The sequence below is a fragment of the Pholcus phalangioides genome, unplaced genomic scaffold (assembly GCF_987345545.1).
Source record: "Pholcus phalangioides strain wild (caught in Gottingen) unplaced genomic scaffold, Ppha-v1.0 ptg000039l_1, whole genome shotgun sequence".
Lineage (NCBI taxonomy): Eukaryota > Metazoa > Arthropoda > Arachnida > Araneae > Pholcidae > Pholcus > Pholcus phalangioides.
In genome coordinates, this window is record NW_028301625.1 from 3,987,669 (window position 1) to 4,014,872 (window position 27,204).

At 38.1% G+C, this 27,204-nt stretch overlaps 1 protein-coding gene across 2 annotated transcripts in view; it reads right to left on the bottom strand.

Moving 5' to 3' along the window:
* Positions 1–16,696, bottom strand: part of Fur2 (furin-like protease 2) — a 162,158-nt gene extending 145,462 nt beyond the window's left edge. The window contains exon 1 of one of the 2 annotated variants that reach the window (XM_089253426.1): positions 16,159–16,696. In XM_089253426.1, coding sequence (XP_089109552.1) covers positions 16,159–16,383 — 225 coding nt within the window. In that variant the 5' untranslated portion in view covers positions 16,384–16,696. The remainder of the gene's footprint in view (positions 1–16,158) is intronic. The other variant, XM_089253427.1, reaches the window with a different exon arrangement.
* Positions 16,697–27,204: the final 10,508 nt, after the last annotated feature.

A 27,204-nucleotide genomic window follows, 5' to 3' on the forward strand; every position in this document is an offset into this window, starting at 1 on the left:
CAATCGACTATAGTAATTTTTGCTGCTTCCAGTGGCGACTTTTTTTTTAAACGGAAACTGACTAACATTTGCACTTTAAAGCTGAAAGACCATTGCAAACCATCTTCAGTTGCACGATCGAGGACATTATCTGGAGTTTTACAATGGAAAGCCTGATGAGGGCCTGGTAGTTTAAATAAAGGGCCACAGTTATCCCAATCCAATTTTCGGGGACAAAGTCGAGAGTGGGAACTTGCCAAGAAAATTCAAAAAAAAAAAAATTTGATACCTTCTCTCTAATTTCGCAAACTTTTCTGGACTTCCGGGAACTCTTTAAACGAGAGACCAGATGGATTATTGGTTCAACATGCTTGTAGCACTTAAAAAAAATAAACTGTCTTGGGGTAAAGTTGCGACGGGTAAATAAAGATTAAATATTTTTGACTGAAAATTTTCATTCAAATGTAAAAATATCTCTGTAGTGCTTACAAAGCATGAAAAGCACATGCGGTTAGCCTGCAAATTTTTTCCCCAACACTGTACTTTACAGTGTAGTCAAACTACTTTCCAAAAGAGACCTCTATTTTTTCAAGGCAGAGAGATAGTATGACTACAGAAGATGGGAGGTGGTGCTGCTGAAGAGTACAGAAAAATAAAACATGCTCTTCTCTGAAAGAATATTTTTGCGGCAAACAGGAAAAAAATTTTTTGCTATCCTCTCCAAAGTTTCACGCATACTAAAGCAAAATTTTATATTTCGGGTATCTGGCAAAAGATGTTAATTTTGGCGCAGAGCTCCCTCCCCTGCAATTCACATTAGGCATTAAATACCTGAGATCTTCCTCGCCAACATCACTGTTTTGTTTTGCTGATCCGAATCTCATCACAATTACTGTTTTCTAATTTGTAAATTGATTAGCCAGGTTGTTGTAAATTGAGCTGGCCAATGTCTCAGTTTCAGGCTTCAGCCAGCCAGTTTGCAAAGTTGCTGGAGATCCCTCACCAAAGCCCGAAAAGAAAATGCATGATTTAGGATCATCAGTATTTGACATACTTTTTTATGATAATTATGCCCACGTTAGCTATGGCAACCCATCATATTGCAGTAACGATGTGATAATTTTTTTTTCAAAATTCGACAAAAAAACTGTCTACACACATTATTACATAAATAGTTTTTTCTCAAACTTCTCTTTCTCTTCGTCACATAGAGCTAATCCAGTACAGCTACTATATATAACCATGAATAACATGTTAGCAATGACAAAAAAAAATGGATTTGGGACCTACCGGACCATTTTACATCAGCACATCGAACATTGGCCAGGGATCTCCAGCTGGACCTACAGCCTGAGCAAGCAGAGCTATAACATGACACTGACATAACATAAAAATTCCAGCATTTCCATCTTTACTTCAGAAAATGGAAGACATATGGCAGTATGAACACGAAACAAGCGCAACTGTACAACATAGATACATTAAGACCACACATTCTGGCATGTGCCAATCCGTTAGAAATTCCGAAGAGGAATGTGTATGAGGCGCATGTACGATTAAGTAGTAGTAGGGATCTCCAGCTACTTTGCAAATTGGCCAGCAGAGCCCAAATCATTTCTGCAAATCAGACTTAAACCAGAACTCTCGAATTGGCCACACTTTGGGCAACATATATATCACATTGATCCAGCAAAAGTTCTACGTAGCTTTTTGAGTTCATCCTTGAGGGCAAAAAAACATGTCTTTCCTTGGGCAGAAAATGCTCCTCAAACCATCACTGAACCCCCACCTATTTGACGGCTCATTAACTGCTGCATTGCAGACTTCAAATCATGCAGTATGAATAGAAACCATCTGGCACATCAAAAATGAATTTTTTTCATCGGAGAACATAATACACTCATTGCCATAAAAATTTACGCACCAAGAAATAATTGTGGGATCAAAACGAAAGTTGGCCTGAAGGTACATGTCGGGCAGATATGCAAATGATTAGAAATGCAGAATGATTGCGCATTGCGTAATGCCACTAGAGGGCGTTGAACTTCGTTCTCCTTGGAGTATAAAACAGGTAAGCAGAGCTTGCTGGAGTGTATTTAATCGTTTGCAAAGGAAATGCTGAGGTAGACATGCCGTTACGGCGGCGTTGAAGACCATATGAGCAGTTGTCAGAGTTCGATAGGGGAAGAATCATCGGGATGATGGAAGCTGGGTGGTCAGCTCGGCGAGTAGCTCGTCAACTAGGCCGTTCTGATTTTACTGTGAGGAGGTGTTGGGACCAGTGGACAGAAGAGACATCATTTATACGGCGACCAGGTTCAGGACGCCCTTGACAGACCAGTCGTCGAGAAGACCGCCACATCATCCGAAACGCACGCGTAGAGCCAACTGCCTCATTGGCCGCTATCCAGACACAGGCAGCAGCTTCACTACGGGCCCCTGTGTCTTCCCGAACCATCGCAAGGCGCCTGGCTGAAGGACATCTGGTATCGCGGCGCCCATTACGTGTGCCGCCAATGACACCCACCCACCAACGCCTCCGTTTGGAGTGGTGTCGAGCACGACAGGATTGGACTGCAACGGAATGGAACCAGGTCGTCTTCAGCGACGAATCGAGATTCAACTTGAGCAGTGATGACAATCATGCTCGTGTGTGGAGGCCCCGTGGTGAACGCTTCAATCCTGCCTTCACTTTACAGCGACACACCACTCCCACAGCTGGTGTCATGGTATGGGGTGCCATTGCTTACGATACACGGCCACCTCTAATATTGATCCATGGCACAATGACAGCCCAGTGGTACGTCCATAACATCCTTCAGCCACATGTGTTGCCACTCATGGCAGGGCTCCCAGGAGCCATTTTTCAACAAGACAATGCTAGGCCACACACAGCAAGGATGTCACAAGACTGCCTCCGCCACATTACCACCCTTCCCTGGCCTGCTCCATCCCCAGACTTGTCACCAATTGAGCATATCTGGGATCATTTGGGACGGCAAATTGGACACCCTACAAGGTTGGTCGAACTAGAGGCGCATTTACAGCAACTGTGGAACGAGATGTCTCAGGACATCATACGGAACTTGTATGCCTCAATGCCCGCTTGTATCGCATCGTGCATTCGCGCTAGAAGGGGTACTAAACTACTTTAGTACCAACAGAGTACTAAAACTTCTGTTCATCTGTACTTTTTTCTGCAATAAATGATCCTTTTTCTTGGATTTTCTAATCACTTACTTATATCAACGTAGTACTTACATGTGTAAAATTTCGTTTTATTTTGACGACTTCTTCTGGGTGCGCAAATTTTTATGGCAATGAGTGTAGAATACCACTGATGAGACTAGGAATGGTCATTTTGCGAGAGTCAAACTGTAAAAATAGTTGTGGAACCCCTGGGGAATATGCTACCCTGTTTATGTTTAAAAGTTAATGGTGGTTTTTCTCCATTTTCATGAATTTGACTAAACTTGAAGAACTTAAAAACTCTTGAAATTGTTCACTGTGAGCACCTGCAGTTGCAAAAGGCAGATATATTTATATATTTCTGGAAGCAGTTTGGTCCTTACTGCTAGACCGGATTTTGACATCAAAAACTGATTTAAACCATCAAAAACCTAAATGAATACTTCGGTGAAATAGGGCTGTTTATTCTAAATATGTGTGATAGAGCATCGTGGTTAGGTTTTTGACCTCGGAAATTAGCTCAGCATTAAAACAGTCAAAAACTTATTTTCAGTGATGTCAAATATTTTTTTTAACCTGATGGATATGTTAAATAACAAAACACTTACTTTTATGTAGGTTAACATGTTTTTATATTTTGAATTGTAACTACTGAGAAAAGTCACATTTTGATATTTTAAATTTTCTAATCTGTCCAGAATTTCATTACAAATCATTTTTTGTGCAGCATCTCATACCAAACGAACTCATTTATTCTCAATTAAAAATTTCATGGCATAGGCTGTATAAATCCAGTTTTTTAAAGAGTATTTTCAATCAAAGCAGAACTGGTAGGACTTGATACGCAAATCATTGTTTTGCACGTTTAGATGCAGCTTGAATTGAAAAACCATACATGAGGAGTGCTAGCAAATACGTCATACTATATCATAGTCAAACTTAGCCATTCTTACCTTTGCACCAAGAATAAGTTCTGTGCTCAGATGGCAAAATGTAATAAGTCACTTTTTCAAAATTTCATGAGGGCAAATTTGTAAACAATATTTTGTAAAAATGTGATACTGTGGCTTTTTGACTTATTGCAATTTCCCTCTGTTGGTTCCTCATAAACCGAAAGAGATGGACGAAGTTTTGTCACCTTCCAAAATTTTGACGACAAAGACTCCAGAATGCAAACGACTCATCTTTTTGGGAAAAGTAAAAGTGACTTGTGACATTTTGCCATCTGACCACAGTTATAGGAGTTTCATAAGCATCATATACAAGCCAGCACTGCCAAATTAAAGGACAATTTAGTCCTACAATTCAGTATGTATTTTGATTGCTAGATATATTCTAATGTTATACACAATATGGGTATTGTTTTAAATATCAGTGATTATCTAAATAATTTAATAAGAGAAATCAGCATTACATATAAATGGTGTAAAAGACATTTTTAAACACCCATCTGTTATAAAAAGTGTACAACAGATGTGTGTTTATATCTATACGCATATACATATAACCAGTTTAAGAAATTTTGGAAGGTCAAGATTTCATCTTGAAGAATATCAAATCATTATAAAGTTTTTCCTTCAGCTTTTACGCTATATTTCATTAAAATGTATATTTTATATTAAAAAAATATATACACTGTTTCAAAAAGAATCATCCCATTTAAAAAAATCATAACTATTCAGCTTTTAATCCATTTTGATCGAATAATGTATAAGTAGTATTTATTTGATTCACAAAATTATTTATTTGAATCAAAAGCTGGGGGGGGGGGGCGGCAACGGCCCCGATCCCCCAAATGACAGGCCTGTTCACAGAGATACCTCCTCCTCCTCCTACCCTGAACATGGCCCACCATTTTGTCTCAAGGAAGAGATATAAGCAGGTGATTTTTTTTTTAATAACGTGATCCTCACGTATTCCCAAGGGATCAGCATGATCCGTCCAGGGAATTTGTTAGTGTTAGTAAACATCAATGCCCGAACTGGGATTTGAACCCAGACCTGCACAGTGAGAGGCTAGCTCCCTAACCAATCGACTGCCAGGCGTCGAGAAGAGACCTGCGGCATGCTAGGAACAAATTCATAGATATACCAGTGAATTATGGGGCATACTTTTTTTCAAAATAATTTTTTTCGAGAGGACCCACTTTCACTCAAAAGGGACCCAGATTTTTTGAATACACTGGGTCCCGGGACCCAGGTAAATTAGAGTACAGCGGCATCTTTGACATTTTGATTTCCCATATTTAAAAAGGGTAGTAGAGAAGCTGTGTCCAATTATTGTCTAGTGAATTTGATGAGCTCCATCTCGTAAGGAAAGTCATGTGTAACTAACCTTCTTTGCTTCTATGATCACGTGACTAAGGCTTTGGGTAAGGGCAAAAATGTGGATGTTGTTTACCTTGATTGGGATTGGGACAACTTGCTGAATTGGATAGCATCATGGTTAACAGATAGATCACAACGGGTTATGGTGAATGGGAAATTCTCTGATAGGACAGGCGTCAATATTGGAGTTTCTCAAGGAAGTGTCCTTCGCCCCATGCCTTTTTTGCTCTTTATCAATAAACTTGATCAAGATATCAATGAGATTGCTAGCAAATTCACAGATGACGAGAAGCTAATGGGGGTAGTCAGGAATCAAAGCTATAGGGAGTTGCTCCAGACCAACTTAAACAGGATTGCAGCATGGGCAAATGAATGAAGCATGACATTTAGCATTAACAAGTGCATGGTTGCTCATTTTGGTTTGAACAGCCCACGTTTCTCTTACGAGTTAAATGGTGTCACTATAATGGATGCAACTATGGTCACCGATTTGGAAATTCTCATTGATGTGACGCTAAGTTTTCTGAACATTGTTCAGTGGTGGTCAAAAAAAAGTGAATAGAATGCTCAGTTTCATTTTCAAAAAAGTCTTTTCGCGTTCTCCTAAAGTCATTCTACCACTTTTTCAAGGCTCAGTTTGTCCTGGATTAGAGTATGCCATAAGTGTTTGGAGACCATACCTACAGAGGGACATAGACTTAGTTGAAGGGGTGCAGACAAGAGCTGCGCGTGTCCTTATTGGCATACAGGGCTTGAGTTATGAAGAGAGACTTTATTTTCAATTAAGTTTACCTTTGATGAACGCAGGTGTCGGGGAGATATGTTCAAAGTGTTCAAAATTTTCAACGGAATAGATAGCATGGGCCATGAATTATTAATACATCATCAATCAACTGCTTTTACAAGGGGACACCATTATCGATTGGTAAGGAACAATTCTAGGTTATGGTGTCCCAAGGAATTTTTCTCTAATAGGGTCAGGGCCGGAGTTAGGGGTTGCAAAAGGTGCGGTAGCACCGGCCACAAAATTTTAGGGGCCGCAATTTTCCCAAAAGAAACCCTTTCCTTTCTCAGCATATGTTTTGGAAAATTTTTTAATTAAAATTTAATTTTTTCCCGTTAAACTATTACTGATTTTGAAAAGAGGCTTTCAGTTTAAAGCCCCTATAATATCATTTTTAGTGTTATTAGGTATGGCTAGCTTATTTTGAAGAGGAAAAGAATGTATGCAGGTGGTCGCACTCTTCATCACTGAAAAAAGTCAGGCTTTTCTTTCTGCCATTAAAAAATAACCGGACTGAATGAATGAACGTCAGAACTTTGTCACTGGACTCTTCCAGCCCAGCTACAGAATAACAGGAGTATATTAACCAAAAAAAAAACAAACATGTTTAGGGCATCAAATGAAAGAGGACATTACAAAAAAAAAAAATTTCCCCTTGAAAACTTCCCCTCTCGTTTGAGTTACCATCTGGTCTGGGGGTACCAATAGTGAACACAAGGTGAATGTTTGTAGTTTCATCTGCCGGTGCTTCCACTGTTGATAGTAGCCTGTAGCATGGACATCTCTAGATGATGACTGCCCGGACCAAGGCAACTTTTACTGTCCTTCAGAGTGTTAATTGCATGCCTTCCTGAGAACCTCTGAACTGTCATGGTGTTTCTTTACGGAGGCTTGAGAACTTTTCAGTCATAAACACCACCATCTGAATCATTCTCTCATATATTCCGGAAGATGGATATACAATGTATATACAAATACAATGCCACAACAGGCAAAATGCCCAACAAGGTGGCTGAGAAAAAGATGCCCATAAAAATATAGATTTCATATATTTCAAAAATACAGCAACCCAATTAAAAATGCAATTAATAAAAAATTATAAACAATATATACACGTGATAAAATATTAAACAATGTCCATAAAGAATACTTATGGCTGTCTTATTATAAGTATGGATAGCTTCTCGATTTACCCCAACATATTTATCGTATTTCTTTTTAAACGTGTCGATTCTGTTACAATTTACTACCTCCGGGGGGTAAGCTATTCCATTTATTAACAACCCTATTAGAGAAAAATTCCCTGCGACACCATAACCTTGCATTGTCCCTCACCAATCGATACTGGTGTCCCCTTGTAAAAGCAATCAATTGGCGGTGTACTAAAAGTTTATGGTCCATCCTATCCATCCCATTGAAAATTTTGAACACTTTGATCATATCTCCTCGACACCTGCGTTCATCCAATGTAAACATATTCAAAAAATGAAGTCTCTCTCATAACTAAAGCCACGTGTGCCAATAAGGACACACGTAGCTCTTTTCTGCACCCCTTCAACCAAGTCTATGTCCCTCTGTAGGTATGGTCTCCAAAACCGTACAGCATACTCCAGTCCAGGACGAACTAAGCCTCGAAAAAGCAGAAGAATGACTTTGGGAGAACGCGAAGAGACCTTTTTGAAAATGAGACCACACAAGCATTCTATTCGCTTTTTTGACCACCGCTGAACAATGTTCAGAAAACCTAACCCGTTCTTCAATGAGAATTCCCAAATCGGTGACCCTAGTTACATCCGGGATACCACCATTCAACTCGTAAGAGAACCGCGGGTTGTTCAAACCAAAATGAGCGACCATGCACTTATCAAAGCTAAACGTCATGCTCCATTCATTTGCCCATGCTGCAATCCTGATTAAGTTGGTGTGGAGCAACTCCCTATCGTTTTGATTCCCCATTACCCCCATTAGCTTCACGTCATCTGCGAATTTGCTAGCAATCCCATCGATACCCTGATCGAGTTTATCAATAAAAAGTGAAAAAGGTATGGGGCCAAGGACACTTCCTTGAGGAACTCCACTTGTGACGCCTGTCCAACCAGAGAATTCTCCGTTCCCCATAACTAGTTGCGACCTATCTCTTAACCACGATGATATAAATTCTAAATTTTGACAATTTTTACTACTGAACTTCCAAAAAAAAAGTAAGACGTCTCTTACTGATTTTTTCCCTCAATCTAATTACTCATTTAGTATGGTACCCACATTAGAGATATTATGCTTCATGAACAGACAGTTCATGCATAAAAACATTTAAGAGCACAAAGATCCGAAAATTTAAGATGTAGGCGATGTTGCTTGGTAATTCATTCTCTGATAAGACAATGTGTTTGCCTACTATTAAATAAATTATATCTGAGGTTTAGGCTGATTGCAGCTAGTATTGTCAATATTCGACAACCTATAGGCCTACCAGGACGTTATTTTTAATTTGGAATTAGAATATTCTCAAATATTGAGAATGCAATTTTGGATTTTATTTGTGCCAAGTAACTCTTGATTTTAAACAAGTAATAATATTGAAGAGCTTATATACAGTGTCTTACTTATAGCGTTTTCCAAAAACTCATCATAAAAAAACGTAGGTGGAAAAACGCTTGAAATGGGAAATTTTGATAAGTGTTAGTAAAAGTTAGGATTACGAAAATAAGTCGTACTAAGCGAGAAAACGTTCTAAGTGGGAACATATATTAAGTGGAATATACTTTAGTAATTTCAAATTAATCTACATTTTCAAATACGGTTCTAATGTGTTTCAGAATGCTTTCCTTTATTTTTGTGAATCCCAGTACTTGATTCTTTTACTTCTATTATTTACATAAAGCAATAAAAGATTCAAAAAATTATCAAAGTTATCAAATACCAACATATATTTGATAAAGATAAAACATAAGATGATAAAAGTAAATCAGAAATGTGTATGTCCATTCAATATGATTCGAGCCACGATAAAGTGTAAGCAGGTGGACCACTTCAATTATTAATCATTTATAAATTTTATTGAATTAATTAAAATCCAATTCCCTCTCAATATATCATGTTTGATTACTAGAGCCCGGAAGTTAAAGAAAAATGTCATAAATGACTTTTTTTGCCTATTTTCAAGCTTTTCTATAACAGTGTCTTTTTTTTAGCTTTTTCTGCCATAAATGTCTATTTTAACATAATTTTAAGTTTATTGGTGCATTTCAGAGGCCATAATATGCAAAAATTGGATATTTTGGGCATTGAGAAACAATAAATTGTTTTCAACTCTCAGTATTAATTTTCATCAGAAAGTTCTCCCCCACTTCCAGCAGCTCCATTTAAACGCAAATAAGTGATCTAAGATATAATGAACTTGGTGTTGCCATGAGTTAACTTTACTTTGACTGGATAGAGTTAGCATGCCCCCCACATCCTGCAGCAGGGCCCCCAGGCTGGGATCTTTGACGGGTCTACTTGTCAAATTTGTCATGGGCCCCAAAGAGAGAGAAGTGAATTTATTGTATGAAAAAAAAAAGTAAGAATCATCCCAGGCCCCCTGGCTGGAGCCCTGTGAACCCCACCATTGTGGGGGCCATGGGTGTTAGTCGTGGTATTTCAGACGAATGCAGCCCATGCTAGAAAAGCAGAGAAAAATTCGAAATTTTTGCTTCTCCACATGCTTCACATTATGTCTCGCTCAGGCATTAGACTGCATTGTAAATGTATAGTTGACCGATGACTGTTCCAAGAGGTCATCAGTTGATGTCATGACTCACCCAAGGCAGAGTAGAAGACTGAGCTCAGGAGGGCCCCATGTTGTTTTGATTTTGTGTGTGTGTGTTTTTGCACCATAAATGCACTGAAAACAACCACGGCTATTCATTTTACATATATATTTTTTGATATTCAATTAAACTGACCAGATACCTTCAGGGGTGTGCAACAGTTGCTGCCACACAGGGCCCCACCTTTGAAGAAGTCTCGCACGTGTGGTTATATAAAAAGGTTAATTTTTTTTACTACAATATAGAACAAGGTAGCTGTGTTTCAACTATAGAAACGACAGTGATTATTCCAAATAATACATCAAATAAACAAGAATTATTCACACCTCGAAGGAGCCCCACAGATCATTTTCTCTTTGGGCTCTGCGTCTGGTAAGGATGGCCCTGGAAATAACCCGAGAGACCTCAAATACTTTATTTTGAGCTTGAAATCAATTTAACTTGGATAATAATACAGTTATCATAAACTCTAATTGAAACAGTAGACAGATTAAGTGCAACTAATTTTTCAGCTAGTTTTTGGATCATGAAACCTTACAGCGGCAATCACCCAGATATCTCGTCAAACTTGATCTGCTTTATTTTGTTCACCTCAAAATATCTTGGGTTCTAAACATGCTTTTACTTCCAATGTGACAGCTATAATGCGGACCAGGAAAACTTTGAAAATCTCTCAAAGGATTAATACCTTAGTTTTTATCTTTCTTTCTTTCCATAAATTATAAATGAATTTTTTCTAGAGAGAGAGTGCCTATATATATTCCGACCATTTTTAGTGCCTTAACTTCTGGGCTCCATTGATTACGATCTCAACTATCAGCGTGTTCTTCAAATAATGAAAGTAATAAAATGAGTTCTTTCTGAACAATTGTTTCCTCTTGGAGATTTATGTTCATAACTCAAAAAGTTTATAAGTTGGGGAGTGTCTGCATAAAATGTTTTTTGAGGGGGCTGCAAACTTTTCTAGCATCGAGCCGGAAATTCTCAAGCCCGGCCCTGAATAGGGTTGTTAATAAATGGAATAGCTTACCCCTGGGGATAGAAAATTCCAACACAACTGACACATTTTAAAAGAAATATGATAAACATGTTAGGGTAAATCGAGAAGCTATCCATACTTAGAATAAGACAACCATAAATATATTTTATGGGCATTGCATAATATTTTATCATGTATATACAGGGTGTACTGTTAATCAACCGACAAACTTGGAGGGTTATTAGTAGGCATCAAGAGGAACAAAAATTGCAATGCAACATGGTGTTGCAAACCACGTTGAGAGGATGAAAATCACGAAAAACTCATGGGTTCGCTCACCATATCTGACATAAGCAGCGTTGCGAAATGCATGTACTGGGGTAGAATAATGCGTTGTGTGTGAACAGCATAAATTAGTGCTATTGCGGTAGTAAGGATGTGTAGCAGTTAGTTGTCTGTTTCAATGAGTATCTTCATCGCTGACTACACGAACAAGGAATACGCTGATATACATCTGATTTACGGTCAAGCAGATAGTTCATGCATGTCATGCATGATGGTGCCCCTGCATATTTTTCCTGTGAGGTGTGTAATCTCTTCGATGTTATATACCCAAGGAGGTGAATTGCATGCGCAGGAACCATTGCCACGCGAACGTGGAGGCGTGGCCTCCACGTTCGCGGGATCTCAATCCATGTGACTTTTTCCTATGGGGTCGCCTTAAATCACTCGTTTATGCAAAGCCTGTGGACACGTCGGTGGATCTCATAGCGTGAATTGTCGTCACTGTGGCAGACATCAAAAGCATACCTGGTATCTTCGAGCACGTCTGGGACTCATTTTTACATCGCTGTAGACTGTGCAATGACATCAGCAGCCATCACTTCCAACAACTCTTGTAATAATTAATCAAATAAATCTTCTTGTAGTTATTACTGAACTTTTTTTTTTTGTCATTCCAGCATGATGTCAAAACCTTCGAGTGGTCATAGTGACAGACTCGCATTGCGAGGACCCAGGTTCGAACCCCACCGTCGTCATAGTGGTGGTCGGTTGAAGTTGGTTTTCTGTGGTTTCCAACTTCAAGGCACGAATGCGAGCCGATCTCCCCGTTAAAAAGTCTCGCCACAGAGAGCAACAGACCTACAAACAGCACAAAATTTAATCATAACATATCACTCACTTTACTTCTGAAATATAGATGGCAGCACTGAAAAATGAAATACAACATTACATATGCACTCAGACTGTTGAATGAACCCTCTGAGTTTGAGTTTGTCGGTCCATTAACAGAACAGCCTGTATATTGTTTCTAGTTTTTGTAATTGCATTTTTAATTGGGTTGCTGTATTTTTGAAATATATGACATCCATATTTGTTATGGGTATCTTTTTCTCAGCTATCTCCTTGGGCATTTCACCTGTTGTGGCTTTGTACCTGTATTTATACTTGATCATTAATCAATTAAATAATTTCGTTATTTTTTTTCTGTTTGAAAAAGCCATTTTCACATACAATAAACACATATCAATTGAAAAAAAATTTAATGGTCAGTTAATAACTGATTAACTGAGGAAAAGTCTTGTTTTGGCTCAGGTTTGAAGAGGATAATACCTATCAAAAAGTTCCATGTTGCATTTCAACTGATAAAAAAATATTTACGTTCTAAAAATTATAATTGCAATTGTATTCGCACATCACACTTTCTACATTTTTCAGTACCTTCATTACATTAAAGATTTTTTACGGATTGAAAATTGATTATTTTGGTACTGCATAGTGGGACCTGACATCGCTGTCTCTTTACTGGTACAGCGCTTGCTGAACAAATAAAGGTCGCTAAACTTTATAGCTAATTTCAGCAAGGAGGAAATCACCAGTTTTATTTATTTTTCCTACAAATCGATCAAGCATTTCTTGAGGCTACTTCAAATGTTGTGAAAAACGCACATGGGCAAATGAACGATATGCACATGAAATTCAAGCCATGTGATCAACACTATACTTGGTTTAGTTGTAAAACTCAATGGTTTCAAAAAATTTTTCTCACTTTGAGACTATATATTTCAATGCATTGAAAGCATTAGAATATTTTCCTTTTTCTTATCCAGAAAAAAAATGCAACGTCTTAATGTGTAAATGCATCAAACACATTTCACATAAAGTTGTTTGATGAATTTCACATGAAAAATTTCTTTTCTATCTTTTATTATTATACCTACCAAGGTATTATTATTCTTCAGTATTTCAGCAAAAATTAATGAAGAAAAGCAATCACATGTTAAATTTCTACTAGCTTTCAGATAAGATTCAATGATTTGCATCCCTACATTTTTGGCCATATTAGTATTTTTATTTTGTAATTAGGTGATCGTTAAGGATGCTTTCAATTAGCCAAAGTGAGCTATATCTATATTAGAGGAAATCTGATACCATGATGAGAGGAAATATTTGCTGTGCATGGCTATGAAAGTGCTTATAACATTACTGGTCAAATTATTGATCGGCGTTGGTCCTTTTAAGTATAACTAAAATTATCTTGGCTGATTTGTTTTTAAATTTATAATAGTTAGACACCATATTTAACTGCCCTGGTCCTTCTAGTCCCCAAAGCAGAATGTTTTGTGATGTTCTGCAACGAGCCCTCAGCTGACTTAAAATCTTCTGCGGTAAAAATTCGCATATACATAATAGCGTTTTTCTACATTTTCTTAAAATTCTTCCAGATTGTTCTGCAACAGCACTGGTTGTTCTGCGACGTACTTCGCACATTTTGGCATATTCTGCTTTGGGACTTCTAGTGTTAACAAATGAAAATTTGTTCGAGCAAATTTCAAAAATCTGTTGATGGAAAAATTAAAAACTGAGTGGCAACTTTTCAGAAACTGGAATATAAAGTGACAAAAAAAATTTCTTTCAGATATATTTAATGTAAACTGCTGGGGACACAATTTAGGCTAATTTTGTGAGAATGACCTACATACGTTTTTCGAAACACTGGTGCCATGCAATAGCCAAATTTCACTAAGTTTATTTTCTTGCAGCTCTGTACCCTGTGGCATTTTCCTAACTGATGAGGTAGTTGAAAGTAGATATATTTTTATTGGTATGCTATCCAGTGACATAGAAGTGACAAAACAAAATTATTAGCATAAAGTAACATTGTGCTATACACTGTAAAAAAGAAGAAATGAAAATGTGCGTACATTTCTGACCTTCTAATTTCTTACTGGAATTTACAAAAATATTAAAATATCAAAAGCTGTTTCTTGGATGATGTCCTTATAATTTCACTCATAATTGACAACATGATCGATAAATGTAGTTAAGTTTCATTATTGTGGAAATATTTGGAACAGCTTCGATATTGTCACCACTTGGCAATTTTTGGTGCCAAACACATCTGATAGCCCAACGAAAAGTCGCCAAGACCATCAGATGCTAGGAACACCAAAAAAAAAGTCTCACAGCATAGAAAACATAACTGATGAAAACCACAACTATAATAATAATAAAAACTATACTAAAAATCTAGACTAAACATCAAAACAACATAAGGTATCCACTTGTTTAAATAAATAACAGTCCTTACTGTTGTATAAATAAATAAATATTCTATGTCTAAAAAAATAAAACCAGGTCTCTCTTTTGAAAATAAAACCTGGACTCACTTTTAAAAATACAACCCCAACTTTTAAATAATAAACTGATAAAAGAAATAAAACCTGGACCAACTTTTAAATAATAAATGGACCAGGGCATAAAAGTGATAACAAATGGAACGATACCTGTCAATGGAAAAAAAGATCAAATTTAAAAAAACGGCTGTTTTAAATTTCGAAAAGACACACTGAGAACTAATTTACAGAATTAGCACTACTTGGGATCACCCATTTTAGAAATTTAAAAGATACAACAACCCCGCGCCATTATGTCTGCTTTGGTGACTTATCGTCAGAAAAAGTTGTCAAGAGAAGTGGTACCAATATTGAAGTTGTACCGTTTTGTTTATTTCCTACATAAAATTCTTTTCTGATTTATATAAAACTGCACTTCAATTCCTGAAAGTATCAACAACGGTTGTTTTTACCTTATGTGTAATTGATACAATAAAGACCAGTGACAAAAAAATTTCTGACTGCAGCATTGGCAAATGAATGGAGCACGACTTTCAGCGTTACAAATGCATGGTTGCTGATTTTGGTTCAAACAACCCCTGTTTCACTTACGAGTCGAAAGGTAATATTCCAGATGCAACTAGGATCACCGATTTAGGGATCGAGGAGTGGCTTAGGTTTTCTGAAGGGGATCTAAACTACATGCCGCCCAGCGTAATGAAATTAAAAAATTTTACGTTGCCTTTTAGACATCATAACTCCAGTTTAATAACCACATTAAGAACATTTTCTGCACCAATACTGATTTTCTGATCGCCATGGCAACCTAGTGCGTCGCATTTGTCTAGTCATGCCAGTATGAATTCATAAGTGGGATCACCAGGTTGTGGTGCCGCACAGAATTTTTCTCCAATAAAATTGTGAATAAATGGAATAGCTTACCCATGGGTGTCATGAATTCTACCACAGTTGACACTTTTAAAAAGAAATTTGATATTTATATTAGGATAGAGAAGCTATCCATACATAGATAACCATAATTTTGTATGGGCAGTGGCAGTACATTATATTTTACAATAGCTATTTCGTGATAATTAATTACTCTTTTTTTGGGTTGCTGTAAGTTTAATTATATTTGACATCTATATTTTTTTTATGGGCATCTTTTTTCAGCCACTTTGTTCGGCATTTTGCCTGTAGCGGCTTTTGTATCATGTCAGAGTGACTACCAACATGGAAACTGGTCACTAACTTCCAGGAAATGTTGGGGAAAAATTGTTTTAATAATTTTTCTTCAAAAAAAAAACATTTTAGCTGTTGACAAATTGAAAAAACATGCTTGGCTCTTAAGAAGTTCGGCTGGTGCTCAATTATTATTTTTGTTTTCATATTGTCAATAAGCTTTGATATTTAGCTTACGTAGTCAATTATGAAGCAAAAATGAATAAGATCATAATGAAAATTTATACTTTACCTGACCCTTGTTAACAAAGCCATGTTTGTTTGCTAATTGACTAGCTTGTTCATTGTCTAAGTTTAGCTGCACTGCGAATTCATTGGTATAGATTCGTTCCGCACTAACTACTGACAGCATCAGTAGAATATTGAATGAGATATATACACGCCTAAACACAAATGCCATCGATTTCCGGGAAATAGTTGAAGCTTTACTTTTCGTGGCTTCATAGCGACTTCTCATTTTCTTTAAAAAAAACTGGAATTCGTATAATAACTATGCGATCACAATCACTAATCCATGAGGATTTAGTTCCCGAATAGCCAGATAGTCTCAAAATGCGATGGCACATCTGAAATATCAGTTTCTGAGCCGCCTCTTCACAACCACGCCAATCATATTTATCTGCTGTCAAAATAAATAAATAATATCGGTGATTTTTTTTAGAAAAACGGTTGGATAGAGAATATCCATGTTTTTAAATTAATTGGAGATGGAAAATCTCAAGAGCCACTCTCGTAAACATCATTCAATGCGCGCCGATAAGGCAATTCATACATATGTTTTGGATGATGATGATGGTGATGATGTGACTTAAAAAATAAAAGTAGTCAAAGTCTAATCAACCAAATGTCACTACACCAACACCACACTAGAGATAGATAGTGTGGTATTGGTTGGGTTACTCACACACACTGTATAGCAACTGATTTCCATACGTTCCGATCAGGAACTTGATAAGAACAAAGACCATGACCTTGGATATACATAGGTTTTGATTTCGAGAAAAAATATTTAAATGCAAAAATAAAAAAATAAATAGATAATCTGTTATCTCTTCTTCGAAAAGAGGGTTGACCAACTTTCTCGTCAAGGGCGGCGAAAGATCTTTGGTTTCTCTTGAAATATCCAGAAATATTGAAATATCCAGAAGGGGAAATTTTTCAAGGGTTATAATGTATTAAGCAAATAAGGCATCCTGAATGCTATTGCACAGGGCCGTAACTTAATACTCATGTCAAGCAAGCATTTTTGCGTCCCTGAGTAATGTAAAAAAAGCAGTTAGAGGGTGAATTCACGGCGCCTCCTCTGATCCAGCGCCCGGGGCACCATTTAAAAAAATATTGGATTTTTCACTTCAGAGAAAACAGATTTATGTGGTTTACATGGATTTATTAGTAAATAGTATAAAAAATGCCGTTTCTTGCTGGAGCGTAGCCAGAAATTTCGTTCGGGGGAGACCACTTTCATTTCGGGGGGGGGGGGACCAAAGTGATAGAACAATAGATTTGGTCATCTTTTTCCCTTTTTTGGTCATTTTCTCACATTTCGGGGGCAACCAGACCCCCAAGCCCCCCCCCCCCCCGCTACGCCCTTGGTTTATTGTTTGATTTTCTGTCGTTGTTGAGGAATGCACAGCAATGTCTCCTCTACACATGGTATTTCCCTGTAAAATGCTGATGTCAAATAGTCAAAAAATCCTTTTTGCTTTTCTTGTCAAGAAATAGCATACATGTGCACCTTTGAGTCATTCTGCTTTTAATTATATATCCCATTAAAAACATTTCATGTTAAAAATGAAGCCAAATCGCGAGATTTTTTACCCGTAAAAAGTTGTGATGTCTGATGTAGAGCCAGGTTTTAGTTGAAGAACATTTTGAAACTTGGCAACTACGCAATACATATCAAACGTACCTTATTACCTCACCATATTATGTGAAATTAAGTAAACGCTGTAAATGCACATATCCTTACATAAACATTACTTGATGGAATTTAATCAATGGTGAATAGTAAAACTTAACCACGGCCGACACATTCTCGTGTTGCGTAATTCCCAAATCCCCCAAAATGTTCTTCAACTATAAACGTGGGGAACCCTGGAGTGATTTGTGAATCAAAATGTCACAGCTAATAACAACATTAGACGTGGGTCGACATCAGATATCACAGTTTCTTACGGGTAAAGAATCTCGAGATGTGGTTTCATTTTTTACATGAAATGTTTTTGATGTGATTTCACTGCTTTTTGTAAGTACCGTAGTCCTCTTTTGTGAGGTTGCATACTCTTTTCAGACATCGTTTTATTTATTTATTTTTAATTATATTTTGTATACATTGTTTCACTATATAAAGTCAAATGCAGGCGTTTTGAAGGGTAAAGAAGAAAAGCCTTTGAGCGGAAAACGTGACATCTCGCCAACTAGTAAACCTACCAGCCTGTTCATCCCAAATCAATCAGTTTGGAAATATTGGAGGATTCCAATAAAATAAAAGCGTTAATCCTCAAAACAGTAAAATTCCTGATATATGTTTTTAATGACTTCATGTATCAAGCCGTTGTTTCGGATATTATTGCGTAGTATGTGTAAAGATTGAAGTAATTATACTTCAATCAAGATATGGACTCTGAATAAAAATACATGCCTATAATTCGAAGAAGCTAATTTCGATACTTTCTAAAGAAAATATCACCGTTAATGAGATGAAGCAAGAAGTTATCCATACACCTCGATGACGCAACCGTAATTATTTTTGTGGGCACTGCACATTATTTTATAATTTTTTTTTTCTTTCACGTGGTCATCGCTCTCCATATGAGGTTACTGCATAGCAGATATATTAACATCCATACTTTTTTACGGGCATCCTGTTTCAGCCCCATCGTTGGTTATTTTGCCTGTTGTTGCGTCTGAATATGTATCTATCTATAAATCTATGAAAAATTATGTTATTGCAAATTAATTTTTGGAACATTTATTTCCATTTCAAATTCTTGGAGGAAAAAAAATTGTATATAGTACTCATCCCTATGCATGGCATCCTAGGGAAGAGGCGTACGCAAGAGAAGGGCGTAGGGGGTTCATGCATTGCTCCCTAAGCTAACCAAGAATTAGGAACAATTTCAATGTATCGGTGAAAGAAAATACCTTTTATATACTATTTGGATCTATTTCTGTTAATTTAAATGCTTTTTGAATGTTGATTACTCAAACTGCTCGGGAAGAAAATTTTTTGGCCTCTTCCAAAGGTCAATTATGCGTATGCCCCTGCCCTGGAATGGAGTGCTGCGGCATGGTCGGGAATAGGATTTTTGCCCCCCCCCCCGACTTTAAAATTCGATCATTTTAGAAAGCTGTTCTTTGTTCCCAGCTAAAACTCCTACCCCAAAATGTTACTGCCCGGGACAGTTGCACCTTCTCGTCCCCCTCTAGTTCCGGGCCCTTTGTTGCGGGGCCACCTTTTTTTTGTAATTATTTTTTAAATGAACGTAACAAATTTTGATGAATTCACAATAAAAATTTCAAAATTAGACTTTCCTGAAAGTATGGTCAAACTTCTTGGTAAATTGGAATCTATTCCAAATTGTAAAATTTTGGTTCCAAAGAGATGCTTCCATGATTGGAAAAAATTCCCATTAAAAAAAACGATGAACATGCAATGTTTGTGCAATGAAATGCTGCAACGAAGGCGTTATTGCAGCGCAGCAGACGTGTTACATTCTGTGGCACCTGAGCGCCGGACGGTACCGTCCAGATACAGATGTGTTAATGAAGTGTTAAGTTCACAAAGGGCCCCGATGGGTTCCCTATGGTAAAAAATTATTTCGTGCGGCAAAAAGACTTCAAAAGGGTAAGAAGAGTTGGTTTTTCTTTCATTATTAGTAGAGAAATAGTAGTTGCTCTATCAAAAAAAGTAGAGTGTCGGTAATATCAGTGTAAAAAACATGTTTATTGTTGCGCTAGAAAAACAAGAATCAAATCAAAAGTTTTCCTACAACAGTATATTCCTTCAGCTTTTCCCTCTAATAAACAACATAAGAACCTTTACTGGATTCCGATCATTTGACATTTGTAAGAGAAGACAATGAAATGCTCATTATTCTTAATACTCACCTGTATTTAATAATTTTAGAATAGTTTCTCACACACACAACACAAATGATACAAATACATATGCCGCAACACACAAGTTGCCCAACAAGGTGAATGGCTGAAAACGATTGTTATTATCCATAAATGTATACGTGGTTGTTAATCACAAATTATAAAAGTGGATCCACATTATTTATGACATCCCAGAATTATAGATTCCTCCTACATGCAGGGCCGTCATAAGAGCATCATGGGCCCCAATGATTTTTCTGAGGCCCTACCAGGCAAATTCTCGAAAATCTCAACCAGATCTCATTTTTTTGAGGCCCCTTTTTTTTCTTGAGGTCCCCGGGGCCATGCCCGAGTGGGCCCATGTTAAAATGGCGCTGGCTATATCCGGCATGTTCTGTGCATAACAAATTTCAATTAAAGCACGGATGATGAAATAAACTGGTTTCGATTTTGTAAGAAATACAGAGATATATTGTGTGTGAGATGTTCATATGTAATCAGAAAAAAAAATCTGGTGTCTCTTTCATAACAAACGGCATTCAAATTCACAGAAATAACAGATATTCAGAACAATAAAATACAAGCAAAAAAAAAAACCAGAAACCATGTTTCGATAATGGTTGTAAGCGATGGGCAATCGTCACGGTGTTTATCCGTTTCCTTAAAACCCAGGAGGTTCTCAAACATTTTCCACCCGCGCCACCCCTTTCCCTTACGAAGAGCAGTTATAAGCAAAACATTTCTTCGAAATACCTTTGTCAGGACCACTCCGCCGCTGCTCCCCTGACAAAGGTTGGCGCGCACAGTTTGAGAACCCCTGCTAATCCATCAACGTGTTGACAAATCACTACAAATCTGTTGAAATTCTAAGAACATGTTCAGTATTGAGTAGAAAATGAGTGTCGACCAGCAATTGTCAATCTTTTCTGACTCGCAAGAGCCCTTTTTCGTATATAATTTCTGCGACGAAGCCCTTACGCTTCGTTTTTTTTTTTTAATTTGGTTATAAAATTTATTGATTCGCTTTACTTTAATCGAGTGGACGCGGAGCTCCTGGGAAGTGCACATGGAGCACTGGTTGGGAACCGCTAGTATAGACAGTACACAGCTATATAGATAAAGTTTTCTTTCTACAAGATTTCGATGTGTTTGTAGGGAGATATTATATTTCAGTCTCAAGACCGCATAATGATTTTATAGCGGTTTATCAGTTTCCGCCAGAAAAAAAGTTACCGCCCTGTACATTTTGCAGCCCAGGGCAAAGGCGTGAGTATGAAAAAAACATTGAGAGGGCTGAAAGTTCCCAGTCGTCTCGTGACGAGCCTCGAGCCCGTATGTAGGAGGATGCAGTGCCCCGCGTTATTTATTCATTAATTGGGGAAGGGGGTTCTCAGCTCCTAACAAAATTTAGGGGGGGGGTGGTTTCTGAAATAGCCTCGCCCCTCGCCCCCCCCCCCACCCGGTTCTGCTGTCTATGTCCCATTGCAGTACGTTTCTTATTAGAAGCTATTGAGGGAAAATTTGCGCACCTTCTGATACTGCTCCCGGTAGTATCAGAAGAAAAGTTTGCAAATTTTAGAGTAGAAAAATTAAGTGCTCAAGGTTTTGAAATTTATTAAGTTACACAATTTAACATAAGCCTCCACCGTGAATATACTGAAACGAGCGTTTTGCCCAAAATGGAACAATTTCCTGCTTTTCCGCTAAATTTTTTTTTTATGGCGAGTTACAATATACACCATTTTTTTTTATATCATTACCGTCTTTCTAGAAAAGATTAAATGCAAAATTTGATCGCAAAATATATTTTACACTAAACTATTTAAGAAGTGCTAATTAATAAGTGTTGCGTTGATGTCAGGACAAATAAATTTAATTGCCCACTGTGAATGAAAACTTCGTATTTTGAAAGCTTCGTATCACGCAAACTATGAGAAATTAGTCTATAAAATTGAATATTAAGACGTTTCGATTAATTTGCGATCAATTGCATTTTCTAATGAGGCAGAGGCGCCGAAATGAGAAAACATTGCAGGGGCTGAAAGTTTCCATTTGTCTCGTATATACGGGCTGAAGCCCTTAGAGGAGAGGGAGTGATGCGTTGCAATGTATATTAATTAATTATTGGGGGGGCTCAGCCCCCTTGTAAAATTCATTGGGGCGCTCAAACAGCCTCAGTACTCAAGTTCCGACGCCTATGCAATGAGAAAGTTTACTGCAGTTGCTGATGAAACGCTTCGTTTATGTTTTCACTTCTGCACTTATTAATATTGTACCAAAAAGGAAAAAAAAAATTTTACATCCGTCCGTCAGATAAATAATGGATTCAATCCATTAAAATAATTTTAATTAAAAGGGTTTAAATTAATTAGTCAACTAAAATAGCTTAAATTATTTAATAGATTAATTAAAAATTCTTTATGGTTTAATTAATCGAATGTTAAGGGGTTTTAAATAATTAGCTCATAATAAAAAGGTACTTGGTTATTTTTCAATTATTTGTCTTATGAACGAGTAAACTATTCCACACCGGTCCGTAGACTCATGGAAATTTGATTCACCGGGCCGCGGTTCCGAAAAGGTTGAGAACCACTGGGTTAGGTTAATCACAATGGGAATTGAAAAGAAGAGAGAGCGCCAAAAGTGGAAAAAAAATCCGAAATGCTCCCTCCAAACCAAATGGGTGTGATGATGATGATCCCCCCTCAGAAGTTTTTTTTTTTCCAAGAGAGAGAGGAGAAAAAAAACAGGGGAGAAAACTGACCAATCCCCAAATAGCGTCTGATTTTACCTCGCGATGAAAACAAACCGGCTTGAAAGAGTCGCGTACCTCTTGGAGCTGCCTCTTTCTCCTCCTCGTCTCGCTGCCCGAGTATGTGAGGCGCAGAACAAAACAGTGCATTTGTTTTCGCCGCTATTTCGTACCTCTCCGCTCACATCCCCAGTATGTGTTCGGCCTAATTCTGGGATTTCATAAATAATGGATCCACACTGATAATTTGTGCTTAACGACCACGTATACATTTATCGCTAATAACAATCATTTTCATAATGATACGGTGGCCATAAAAAAATTACAGTTGCGTCATCGAGGTGTATGGATAACTTCTCACTTCATCTCATTAACGGTGATATTTTGTTTAGAAAGTATCGAAATTAGCTTCTGCGGATTATAGGCATGTATTTCTATTCAGTGTCTAACTAATTCTGTTGTCTCTCTATCTTGATTGAAGTATAATTATTTAAATCTTTATGCAATAATATTATAATATAATAACATTATGCAATAATAATATTCGAAACAACGGTTTGATACAAGAAGTCATTAAAAACATATATCAGGACATGTAGTCTTTTGAGGATTAATGGGTTTATTGCAGCGCTTCTCAACCTTTTTTGACCCACGGAGCCCTTTCCGTTATGTAATTTCTATGGCGGCGCCCCAGACGCCTATTTTTTATTTATTCATCAAAGTTTCTGGCCTACTTTTATTATTCAAAAATATTAATTATTTTTTTCAAATTTACTGGTTTTTTTTTTCCTTCTGGGGGAAACCCCCCAGAAGGAAAAACAAATCTGAACCCCCACCCCCCGAGAAAATTCTGCGTACGTCTACGTGAAGAGAAGTTGTAAGAAAAGCATTTCTTTGAAAAACCTTTGTCAAGACCACTGCGAAACTGCACCCCTGACCAAGGTTAGCGCGGACAGTTTGAGAATCCCTGCTAATCCATCAACGTGTTGACAAATACAGGGCCGTCATTCGAGGGAGGGGGGGGGGCTTCTGAAAATACACTAAAAATGGTATATATACATACAAATATATATATATACTAGGGGGCTCTGCCCCCCCCTGTCGCCTTTGGCGACCAAACCCCCCCCCCCCTTTTCTCATCACAACATATCTTGTTTATTTCGTCCCACTTCATCAGCGTACTATGGAAAGGGACATGTGAAAGCACCAGCTTACTGAAGAAGCGAATTTTATAATAAGAAAACAACAAAAAACAAATGTGATTCATCAAGTACCCCCAGAAAACTTGCCCATGGGGGTCCCCAGACTCCGATTCGCTGAATTTTAGTGGGGCCCAGACTGGATTTATCTCGGGCTACCGATGTGTTGCAAATTTTACATTGTTAAACAACAAAAATCAATGAGATTCATCAAGGGACACCCAAAATGAAACCTGTCAACATTTCCATGGGGCAACGACCTGGAGACTTGTCGGACATCTCCCCGGTGAGGGGCCACGAAAATTTTAAATTTTTATCAATTTTACAACGAATGAAATCCAGGGCTCCCATTCAGCAGCAGGGACCCAATACTCAGATTTTTAGTGGAGGACGCAGACTGAATTCTGGATTTATCTCGGGTTTCCGCTGTTGCAAATTGTACAATGTTAAACAACAGAAAAGAATGAGATTCATCCAGGGCCCCCAAAGGAGAACCTGTAAACATGGGGCCCCCGACTTGGAAGCTTGTCGGTCATCCGCGGTGCGATCGCCATGAAAATTTCCATTTGTATTCATTTTACCAACGAATAAAATCCAGGGTCCCCAACCAATTACCTGGGACACCAATTCGCATACTTTTAGTGAGGCCCCCAGATTGGCTTTATCTTGTGCTTTCGTTGTTGCAAATTCTAAAACGTTAAATAACAGAAAAGAATGACATTCATCCAGGGCCCCCAAAATGAAACGGTCCCCTCGGAGCTTCTCATACATCCCCCCTGTGAGTGCCCCGGCAAATGTTCATTTGTATTCATTTTACCAACAAATAAATTCCAGCCCCCCCCCCCTCAATTACCCGTGACCGAATTCGCAAATTTTATGGGGTCCCCAGACTGGATATAGCTTGAGCTTCCACTATCGCAAATTTTTCAATGTTAAAGCAGCAAGAAAACAACGAGATCCATCAAGGGCCCTGGAAATCAAACCTTTTAACTTCCCCATTAAGGTATATGTGCATTCCCCCCGGGTACCCCGACCCTGTGTGTTGGGAGCACTGGTGTTATATGTATATGATACATATACATACCTCTCAGCATGACCCCCCGCCTTCCCCCACAAGGGCAGGGCTGACAGGAGCCGGAACGATTCTTATCACTTTTTGATTTTTCACACTATAAATTAACCACAGAGGGCCCCCGAAAAGCTGGTTTGGGGGCTCGCCATCTATTCCAGTCTAGGGGCCCTGCTGTAGGATGTGGGAGCCTCTCAGTACATACACGTAACTTGGTCCCGATAGGTTAAATGGGTCCCGATGGGTTAAATGGGTCCCGAATATGCTAGAGTTAAATGAATACTTGACCTAAAATCGTAACCGATTTCCATCACTCAAAAAACGTTACTCACTTCCGTAACATAAAATCGTCACTAATTTCGGTTGCTTAGAAACAGGCCCTTTTCGAGTTTGTGATTTTATAATATAGAGTAGATATACATAAATTGAGTTCATGTTCTTTGCCTGCCCCCTTCCCTGGAAAACGTTGAAATGACGTTCCTGGAAAAATCTCTACAAATTTTCGTTGAAATTCTAAGAACATGTTCAGTATTGAGTAGAAAATTAATGTCGACCAGCAATTCTCAACCTTTTTTCTGCGTCACGGAGCCCTTTTTAGTATACAATTTCTACAACGGAGCCCCGTACGCCACGTTTTTCTTTTTCATTTGGTCATAAAATTTACTGATTCACTTTACTTTAATTGAGTGAACGTGGAGCACCCTCAACCAGTGCACGTGGAGCACTGGTTGAGAACCGCTGGTGTAGACAGTACGTAGATAAAGTTTTCTTTCTAAAAGATTTTTGATGTGTTTGTGGGGAGGACAGGTTTTTTCCGCCCCAGCGACTGCATAATGATTTATAGTGGTATATAACTTACGATTTTATAGTGGTTTTCCAGTTTCCGACAAAAATTTGCCACCCTTTACATTTTGCAGCCCAGAGCAAAGGCGTGGGCATGAAAAAACATTGAGAGGGCTGAAAGTTTCCAGTCGTCCCGTGACGAGCCTCGAGCCCGTATGTAGAAGGATGCAGTGCCCCGCTTTATTTATTCATTAATTGGGGAAGGGGGTTCTCAGCCCCACAACACAAAATTTATTGGGGGGGGGGGGGTTGAAATAGCCCCCCCCCTCCGCCATGTTTTGGTGCCTACGTCCCATGGCAGTACGGCAGTACGTTTCTTATTAAAAGCTATTCAGAGACAATTGAAAAGATGAAATTTGAAGGATGGAATTTGTGCCCCTCCTGATACTACGCCCAGGAAACCAGACTAACCCCACCCCCTAGTTGCAGCACTGTCCGTTCATCAGAAGGAAGTTCTCTTGCACATAGTGTAGTTTTCCATGCAAAAAGCGCAATGGGATGGGCGGAAATTTGAGAAATATCTATCTCGTTAGTCCCAGTAAAATTTTGAAAAATATTCACGTCTACAAAAATGACGGGGGGGAATTAATGCGTAAAATGCAACCACAACAATCGTCAAACTTTTAAATTAGGATAGACTGGGTTAAACACAAAAAAAATGGGAATCGAAAAGAAGAGAGAGCGCCAAAAGTGAAAAAAAATCTGAAATGCTCCCTCCAAACCAAGTGGGTGTGATGATGATGATCCCCCCTCAGAAGTTCTCTTTTTTTTCCAAGAGAGTGAGGAGAAAAAAAAAGGGGAGAAAACTGACCAATCCCCAAATAGCGTCTGATTTTACCTCGCGATGAAAACAAACCGGCTTGAAAGAGTCGCGTACCTCTTGAGCTGCCTCTTTCTCCTCCTCGTCTCGCTGCCCGAGTATGTGAGGCGCAGAACAAGGCCGAAGACCAAAGCCTCCTAGATACTACTTCTAGGAGGCTTTGCTGACGCCTTCATATACGACCGCCCATAGAGATCAATGTTAAAATTGCCGATTTTACCATAGAAATGCAGATTTAGTAAGGTTGGATTTAGTAAGGTTTTCCGCCACATCAATAATTTTAAAAATTGTATTTAATGCTCGATTTTTGAAATATTGAGTTCGCTTATAGAGATACGAAGCTCAAAAAATTAAATATAAAATAATGAGCAAGGCCCACTTTTGAGGTGGATATCCATGCAATAACATTAATTTCAGCTTTTTATTTATATCTTCTCAAGCACGAAGATGAAAAAATTAATGTCTCCGTACAGTCTTATATTATCAAATTGCAT